Genomic DNA, 10,114 nt, shown 5'->3' with positions numbered 1-10,114 from the left:
TTATGCATTTTCCGAGACTAACCTATTAACAAGATGCCGCAGTGCCAGTTCCTGTTTTCTGTTGTTTTTGATTTCAGAAAAGTTAGTTTACGGATATTCTCGGAATTGGACGAAACAAAAGCCCACGGCCTTATTTTTCATGGAAGGTTCCAGAAGTCCGAAGGAGAGACGAAGAGGAGCCACGAGGCGGCCACACCATAGGGGGCGCGGCCCCACCCCTGGCCGCGCCGCCATATGGGGTGGGCCCCTCGGGCGTCCCCCGACTCTGCCCCTTCGCCTATATAATCCTTCCGACGCGAAAACCCTATCACCGAGAGCCACGATACGAGAATAGTTCCAGAGACGCCGCCGCCGTCAACCCTACCTCGGGGGGTTTAGAAGATCGCCTCCGGCACCCTGCCGGAGAGGGGAATCATCACCGGAGGGTTCTACATCACCATGCCCGCCTCCGGACTGATGCGTGAGTAGTTCATCCTTGGACTATGGGTCCATAGCAGTAGCTAGATGGTTGTCTTCTCCTCTTGTGCTATCATGTTTAGATCTTGTGAGCTGCCTATCATGATCAAGATCATCTATTTGTAATGCTACATGTTGTGTTTGTTGGGATCCGATGAATATGGAATACTATGTCAAGTTGATTATTGATCTATCATATATGTGTTGTTTATGATCTTGCATGCTCTCCGTTGCTAGTAGAGGCTCTGGCCAAGTTGATACTTGTAACTCCAAGAGGGAGTATCTATGCTAGATAGTGGGTTCATGTCTCCATTGAATCTGGGGGAGTAACAGCAACCCCTAAGGTTGTGGTTGTGCTGTTGCCACTAGGGATAAAACATCAATGCTTTGTCTAAGGATATTTGTATTGTTTACATTACGCACAGTACTTAATGCAATTGCCTGTTGTTTGCAACTTAATACTGGAAGGGGTGCGGATGCTAACCCGAAGGTGGACTTTTTAGGCATAGATGCATGCTGGATGGCGGTCTATGTTCTTTGTCGTAATGCCCTAAGTAAATCTCATAGTAGTCATCATGATATGTATGTGCATTGTTATGCCCTCTCTATTTGTCAATTGCCCAACTGTAATTTGTTCACCCAATATGCTATTTATCTTATTGGAGAGACACCACTAGTGAACTGTGGACCCCGGTCCATTCTTTTACATCTGAAATACAACCTACTGCAATCATTGTTCTCTTTTGTTTTCTGCAAGCAAACATAATTCTCCACACCATACGTTTAATCCTTTGTTTTCAGCAAGCCGGTGAGATTGACAACCTCACTGTTAAGTTGGGCAAAGTAGTTTGATTGTGTTGTGCAGGTTCCACGTTGGCGCCGAAATCACTGGTGTTGCACCGCACTACACTCCTTCACCAACAACCTTCACGTGGCCTTAATCTCCTACTGGTTCGATAACCTTGGTTTTCTTACTGAGAGAAAACTCGCTGCTGTGCTCATCATACCTTCCTCTTGGGGTTCCCAACGGACGTGTGCTTTACCGTCACAAGCAGCTACTTTTCTGGCGATGTTACACCCCAGGGATTTCTAACTCCCTACACGCCAGCAGCCTTTAGTCCCGATTGGCCTGGCCAACCACGACTAAAGGCCTTCGGGCCAGGCCTGAGAACCTTTAGTCGCGGTTGGCCTGGCCAACAGCCACTAAAGCCCCTCCCGTCCCCCAGCTGTCGACCGAGCCCGCTGGGCCCAGACCTTTGGTCGCGGGTCGCCTCCCGAACCGCGACTAAAGACCCCTTTAGTCACGGTTCGAATAATTTGGGGACTAATGGGGGTGAACGGAACCCTCTTTTTCTACTAGTAGAAGCTCATCCACCGGCTAATTTCTTTTTGCAGGTACTTGCTTTATGCCGTCCAAAAATCCTCCGGGTATGTGGGCATTCTTGTAGTGTTTGTAAATCGTCTGTAGCTTACACCCCCAGCCGTTGTGGTGCAAGGAAAGCTTGAGGGCTGCTTAGGCAGAGCGAGAGGGGCATCGTGGCGGCTGGGAGAGTATGACTCGCGACGACGACGTGATGGCGCGGATGGGTGCGGGATTTAAGTACTCCCTTCGATTCATATACTTGAAGATAAAATTGATGTATCTACAACTAAAATATGTCTAGATATATTTATATTAATATCAAATAATATGAGTGGAAGGAAGTACTGTTTTGACCAGATCATGCATTAGGGGACGTGGGAATGTGGGATTAGATGTTTACCGGCGTTTTTTTGCGGTTTCGTGATTTGGGTATTGCGGATAGGGGGCACCTGCAGCAGATTGTGTGCGAGCTAGATTTTAGCGGCGTCGTAAACTGTTTTACTGCTAAACATGGGAGCGGCGCGCTTGATGCGTTGCCAACGGTCACTATCCGTTGGATCTGCCCTCTAGGTCCTTTTATTATTCAAGCAAATCTTATGTTCACTCACAATATTCTCTCCTGCTCAGTTTACTAGTTTTTTCCGTATCACTAGATCGTCAATTTGACATATATATATAATTTAAATTATATAATGTAAAAATTATATCATTAGAAAAAAAAACATCTAAACTTTCTAATGATATAATTTTTATAACACATAACTAATGCAAAGTTGATCAAATTTACGACCTAGGGTACGCGCACGCTTAATAAATTATGAGAGAGGGAGTACAATGTTACAACTCAGGTGCAGTGGCGGAGCTTAGCAAGAATTCTGGGCGGGCCAGCAACACAAAAGCCTTCATCTTTCCAATAAAACTGAACCTTTCTTGGGCCGGCCCAGCACAAATAACAAAGGATTGTCCAGATCCTGGGCGGGCCATGGCCCAGGTCGGCTCCAACATAGCTCCGCCCCTGCTCAGGTGGATCGATTTATGGAGCATCATCTCTGCTTCGAGCGTCTGCTAGTGTTAGCCGAGGGTGGCTTGGCGCATCCGCAATTTGCGCTCCTCGGAGAGCTTGCTGGCAAAGCGCCCGAGCGCCTCTTCGTTGGTTCCCTCGTCGTCGACGAATTCGTACTTCCCATTGTCGATGTTCACCCTGGCCACCTTTTTCTTGAGCAGCTTGTCGCCAATGTCGATCAGCGCCTCCATGTTCTCTTTGGTGGCGATGTCCACGGAGGCGAGGTTCCCATGAAGTGAGTCGTCCTGGATGCGAAGGTAATTCTTCTCAACTCGGAGAGCCTTGAAGAGCACCGTGGCGTGGATGTCAACCATGTCAGCACTTGCGTGGGAGAATATGTCGATGATCGGGGTGAAGCTCCCATTGTGGAGCCACTGGAGGAGGCCCCACTTGGCGCAGTCTGGCGCGGTGTACATCTCCGCCTGCTTGGCCGAGCCGGTGCCGATGGAGATGATGAGGTAGTTGCGGCAATCGGCGGGATTGCCAAGGTTAAAGTCCGGGTTCCGGCGTATAACCTCCTTGGTGATCATCGACATGGCAGCCATGGTGGGGTTGTTGGCGGCCACACCGCCGTCAACGAGGTTGTACTCACGCTCGGGGATCTTGCCCAAGGGATCGTAGGTCTTGAAGTAGTGCGCGGGGAAGTAGGTGGGCGCAGCCGACGTGCTGATGCAGATGTCCGACAGGTGGGCGTTCTTGAGCGGTTCATTCTTGGCCTCGTACGTGTTGAAGAGGACCGGTTGCAGGGCTTTGATGTCGAACGTCGGCACGATCATGTTGGTGACGGTGTCGGCGATGGTCACGTCGTTGGTGAGGTTCTTGATCTTATCATGCAGGAACTTGCCGTTGTATTTGGGACCTGTCACCTCGCCCAACAAATTGGCCACCGGATTCAGGAGTCCGTAACTGTAATTACAAACCGACCCATTATTCTTCAAGAAGAAGGCATCAGTAGAGTGCGTCACCAATCGATAAAGAGGCATGGAAGCTGTTGGGTACATACCTCTTCTGCGGGAAGATCATAGGCCCGTTGTCGAGGTAGAACTTGTTGATATCCTTGGCAGCGAAGAGAGGACGTTTGTTTTCGTCCGGCGCCGCAAGCATCGTCGCCACCAGAGCGCCAGTGCTCGTCCCGGCGATCACGTCGAAGTAGTCCGCGATGCGCGCGTCCCGCCCGTCCAGCTCCTGCCAAAAAGGAAAAGGCACTCCGTAAGAATCAACCTATCTAGCTATCTAGCTAGGACGATGATCGAGATGCCCAGACAGCAGAGCTGCGGATGGACGGACGGACGGACGGACGTACTTGGAGCTTGGACTCCAAGAAGGCGAGGATGGTGGACGGGATAAGTCCACGGATGCCGCCGCCGTCGATGGTCAGCACCGTGATGAGTTGCCCCATGGACGGCGGCGGGCTGGTGGTCATCGTCGCGTGGGCGTTGCTGCTCATGCTTAATTTGGGCTCCGCTACGCTCAAGCTATCGTATCGGTGGCCTCGAGTCGAAGACTTGTCCTAGCTTGGTTCTACAAGAGGCTGGCCGAGCTATTTAAATAGAACTCTGGGCCCCGTAAGGTGGCGGTAATATGCAAGCATATCCGGGTCTTTTCTAGAATCATTTAATCTTTGGTCTACAGACTTCACACTAGTTTTGTGTGTCACGATTGATGGGCTTGGCTTAGTCAACTTTGTGTGCAACTTGGAAAAATGATGTGTTATCACGCTTGGACAACTTGGAAAAATTAACCATATTACTTCCTCCGTCCCACCAAAGATATCTTAACTTTGTTAAAATTTAGATGTATCTACCTACTTGTCTCAACTTTGTAAAATTTAATATATCTAGACACTATCTAGTACGTAGATACATCTAAATTTTATAAAACTTGAGACAATGTTGGTGGAACAGGGAAGTAGTTTAAAATAACAGACTGTTGCATTTAAGAGCGGCATTTTTTTCACAGCTATGACAGCTAAAATGCACCTATAGCGGGCTCCTATTTAGCATTTCTCTAAAAAGCAGGGAAACTTTCAGTCATGTCTCGTAAAATAAAGGAGAAAACTATGACTTAAACATGACTGGAGCTTACAACTCATATTTAACTATTTAATGGAAACAAGTATATATACATTCACCTCACAAGTTTTATCGAATCTAACTGAATAAAAATTTAGAACATGGGAAATAATAAGTAGAAGAGAAGATTGAAAAACAGAAAGTTTACCGGCTAAATGAGTGGCTAAATTATAGGCAATTAGTGGTTTTTCTTATTTAACCTATACTTAGTTGAACGTAGCGCTATAGCTGGACTATAGCTAGCTATTTAAAGCATTGGAGCTGACTTTTTATTTAAAATACAAACATTGGAACTAACTTGATTCTCAGATAAAACTAGCAAAAGAGTTTTCTTTTCGTGACAAAATCGGGGAACAAAACCGCTGACTATAGCTAGGTAGGAGCTCGCCTCGGATCTAGAGAGTCCATTCTTGTATAAAACTTCAGAGCTGATATGCCTTTTTAATTTGTCGTGAGGCGATGGTCGTAGGCATGATGGTTATAACAAAACACACTTGCATGATTTCTTATTAAGTATATCCATCTATATCCGTGAGATTCCAGCTCTGATCTTCTTTCGAAATTGACAATGCGCCTGGTCGCACGCTTGCTGCATATTTCTAAATGCCACTGGACCAAACGACGACCCTGTCAGTACATCATTTTTTTTTTGAAATGTTAGCCTGTTTGCTCCTTCTTAATCAATATAAAAAACAATGCTTTTGCCTCGTTTTTTTAAAAGATACTGCCCCAGGCTTGTACTGCCCTAGTCTAGCGCTTCCATCATGCTATAAAATCTCATGTTGAGATGATGTGCCTTTTTAATTTGTCGTGAGGAAGTGGTCGTACGCATGATGGTTATCAACCTGATTTCGTTAGCTTGTAACAAAACACACTTGATTTCTTAATTAGAACGAAACTTTCATCTATATCCGCGCAATACCAGCTCTTATCTTTCGAAATTTATAATCTGCCTGGCCGTATGCTTGCTACATATTTTTAAGGGATTTGCTAAATTCGTGGTCAGTTAAGTCTCACACCGTTAGATTGTATTGTAATTTAAAACTAGCAAGGTGGCCCTTGCAAATGCGAGGGCGTCATTTTTAATTTAACTAAAAGTGTTACTCCCTCTGCCTCAAAAAAAATGCTTACTTTTTTCTAGATACGGATGTATCTACAAACTAAAAATATGTCTAGATATAATCGTATTTAGATAAACTTGAGCAACTTTATTTTTGGGAATGAAGGGATTATTTATCTTTGCATTTTTTTTCTAATTCAACCTAGTATTGTAAACAAATACACTATATTTTAGGCACATAAATTCTATCATTATTTTTGTTAAATATTAACATGTTATTACGAAATAACAAAAGAGAATAAGAAGAAATATGTATGGACCTCAACGGGTGCCAACTAACTGGCATTTTATGTTAATATAGTATCTCATATGCCTATAACTTATCATATTAGTAAGGGTAGAATCATAACCATAAAATATGAAGGTCCATGAAATCAAATACATGAGTATATTAATCCTAGAATGACTCTCCAATAGTCCAGCAACTATCCAGTAAACCCTTGGCTCCTAGTTGCTTCAGAAACTAATTGACACACTTAAGATCACAATAAGAACTAAGTTTTGTTGTTTTCCCTATCTATATTCAGGAGCATGCTATAGGACGCTGATGTCTACGCCCCCTCCTTTTCCTGTAGACAGTGTTGGGCCTCCAAGAGCAGAGGTTTGTAGAACAGCAGCAAGTTTCCCTTAAGTAGATCACCCAAGGTTTATCGAACTCAGGGAAGAAGAGGTCAAAGATATCCCTCTCATGCAACCCTGCAACCACAAAGCAAGAAGTCTCTTGTGTCCCCAACACACCAAATAGGTGCACTAGTTCGGCGAAGAGATAGTGAAATACAGGTGGTATGAATAAGTAGCAACGGCACCAGAAAAGTGCTTTGCCCAGGACAGTAAACAAGCAGTAGTAACGCATAGAGTAACACAGTAAAACAGTAAACAAGCAGCGATAGCAGTATTTAGGAACAAGGCCTAGGGATCATACTTTCACTAGTGGACACTCTCAACATTGATCACATAACAGAATAGATAAATGCATACTCTACACTCTCTTGTTGGATGATGAACACCATTGCGTAGGATTACACGAACCCTCAATGCCGGAGTTAACAAGCTCCACAATTCAATGTTCATATTTAAATAACCTTAGAGTGCATGACAGATAAACACGACTAAACCAAGTACTAACATAGCATACACACTGTCACCTTCACACTATGTAGGAGGAATAGATCACATCAATACCATCATAGCAATAGTTAACTTCGTAATCTACAAGAGATCACAATCATAGCCTACGCCAAGTACTAACACAAATGAACACACTGTCACCATTACACCATGCAGGAGGAATAGAACTACTTTAATAACATTACTAGAGTAGCACATAGATAAATTGTGATACAAAACATATTGCAATCATAAAGGGAATGGTGTTTTGGCACATGGGAGCATATGCTTCCTTTATTTTGAAATGCATGTTACATACATTTTGAAATTTCAAAAAATTGAAACGAAAAATGCGAACGTACATCTTCACGTGCTACGCGCTCACAAAGTTGTTTCATAAAAATCTGACTTGTCATGTGACATGTGTAAAAAAGACAAATTTCAATGCTGAAAATAAGGCTTTTCAGGAGATAAATTTTCTCTTTTTTACACAGACCACAAAACATATTGGTTCCTCGCGAAACTTGACGAACGTACGTATATTGTGGAGGTGTACATGTAGAATTTTTTGTCAAAATTTTTCGACATTTCGAAATATAACTTTTTGATAGAGGGAGCATATGCACCCGGGAGCCGAATTGAATTTCCGAATCATAAAGAGATATAAATAAGCACTTCACTATGTCATTCATAACAGTGAATAAGTATTCTGTGAAATATAGCCTAAGAGACCCACACGGTGCACACACTGTCACCTTTACACACGTGGGACAAGGAGTCTCCGGAGATCACATAAGTAAAATTCACTTGACTAGCATAACGACATCTAGATTACAAGCATCATCATATGAATCTCAATCATGTAAGGCAGCTCATGAGATTATTGTATTGAAGTACATAGGAGAGAGATGAACCACATAGCTACCGGTACAGCCCCGAGCCTCGATGGAGAACTACTCCCTCCTCATGGGAGACAGCAGCGTTGATGGAGATGGCGGTGGTGTCGATGGAGGAGCCTTCAGGGGCACTTCCCCGTCCCGGCGGCGTGCCGGAACAGAGACTTCTGTCCCCCAGATCTTGGCTTCGCGATGGCGGCGGCTCTGGATGGTTTCTCGTACCGTGGCTTTTCCGTATCGAAGTTTTAGGTCGAGGGGCTTCTTATAGGCGAAGAGGCGGCGTCAGAAGGTCAACGGGGCGACGACACTATAGGGGGGCGCGGCCCCCCCTTGGCCGCGCCGGCCTAGGGTTTGGTGGGCCTGTGCCCCCTCTCTGGCGGTTCTCGTGTGTTCTAGATGCTTCCGGGCAAAATAGGAACCTGGGCGTTGATTTCGTCCAATTCCGAGAATATTTCTTTACTAGGATTTCTGAAACCAAAAACAGCAGAAAACAGCAACTGGCACTTCGACATCTTGTTAATAGGTTAGTTCCAGAAAATGCACGAATATGACATAAAGTGTGCATAAAACATGTAGATATCATCAATAATGTGGCATGGAACATAAGAAATTATCGATACGTCGGAGACGTATCAGCATCCCCAAGCTTAGTTTCTGCTCGTCCCGAGCAGGTAAACGATAAACAAAGATAATTTCTGGAGTGACATGCCATCATAACCTTGATCATACTATTTGTAAAGCATATGTAGTGAATGCAGCGATCAAAACAATGTAAATGACATGAGTAAACAAGTGAATCATATAGCAAAGACTTTTCATGAATAGTACTTCAAGACAAGCATCAATGAGTCTTGCATAAGAGTTAACTCATAAAGCAATAATTCAAAGTAAAAGCATTGAAGCAACACATAGGAAGATTAAGTTTCAGCGGTTGCTTTCAACTTATAACATGTATATCTCATGGATATTGTCAACATAGAGTAATATAATAAGTGCAATATGCAAATATGTAGGAATCAATGCACAGTTCACATAAGTGTTTGCTTCTTGAGATGGAGAGAAATAGGTGAACTGACTCAACATTAAAAGTAAAAGAATGGTCCTTCAAAGAGGAAAACATCGATTGCTATATTTGTGCTAGAGCTTTGATTTTGAAAACAAGAAACAATTTTGTCAACGGTAGTAATAAAGCATATGTATCATGTAAATTATATCTTACAAGTTGCAAGCCTCATGCATAGTGTACTAATAGTGCCCGCACCTTGTCCTAATTAGCTTGGACTACCGGGATCATCGCAATGCACATGTTTTAACCAAGTGTCACAAAAGGGATACCTCTATGCCGCCTGTACAAAGGTCTAAGGAGAAAGCTCGCATCGGATTTCTCGCTATTGATTATTCTCAACTTAGACATCCATACCGGGACAACATAGACAACAGATAATGGACTCCTCTTTTATGCATAAGCATGTGACAACAATTAATTTTCTCATATGAGATTGAGGATATATGTCCAAAACTGAAACTTCCATCATGAATCATGGCTTTAGTTAGCGGCCCAATGTTCTTCTCTAACAATATGCACGCTGTAACCATAAGGTGGTAGATCGCTCTTACTTCAGACAAGACGAACATGCATAGCAACTCACATGATATTCAACAAAGAGTAGTTGATGGCGTCCCCAGGAACATGGTTATCGCACAACAAGCAACTTAATAAGAGATAAAGTGCATAAGTACATATTCAATACCACAACAGTTTTTAGGCTATTTGTCCCATGAGCTATTGTAAAGGTGAAGAATGGAAATTTAAAGGTAGCACTCAAGCAATTTACTTTGGAATGGCGGAGAAATACCATGTAGTAGGTAGGTATGGTGGACACAAATGGCATAGTGGTTGGCTCAAGTATTTTAGATGCATGAGAAGTATTCCCTCTCGATACAAGGTTTAGACTAGCAAAGCTATTTGAAACAAACACAAGGATGAAGCGGTGCAACAAAACTCACATAAAAGACATATTGAAAACATTATAAGAC

At 43.6% G+C, this 10,114-nt stretch overlaps 1 protein-coding gene across 1 annotated transcript; it reads right to left on the bottom strand.

Moving 5' to 3' along the window:
• Positions 1 to 2,690: 2,690 nt before the first annotated feature.
• LOC127313748 (patatin-like protein 1) lies at positions 2,691 to 4,384 on the bottom strand. The gene is made up of 3 exons (XM_051344218.2): positions 4,186 to 4,384; positions 3,886 to 4,067; positions 2,691 to 3,788 (listed from the first exon to the last, which is right to left on the bottom strand). Exons 1-3 carry the CDS (start codon positions 4,327 to 4,329, stop codon positions 2,891 to 2,893), a joined length of 1,224 nt encoding a protein of 407 aa, XP_051200178.1. The 5' UTR covers positions 4,330 to 4,384; the 3' UTR covers positions 2,691 to 2,890.
• Positions 4,385 to 10,114: the final 5,730 nt, after the last annotated feature.

Source organism: Lolium perenne, chromosome 7, assembly GCF_019359855.2.
Source record: "Lolium perenne isolate Kyuss_39 chromosome 7, Kyuss_2.0, whole genome shotgun sequence".
Lineage (NCBI taxonomy): Eukaryota > Viridiplantae > Streptophyta > Magnoliopsida > Poales > Poaceae > Lolium > Lolium perenne.
The sequence above is the reverse complement of the archived record's forward strand: the minus strand, read 5'-3'. Positions and strand labels throughout refer to the sequence as shown.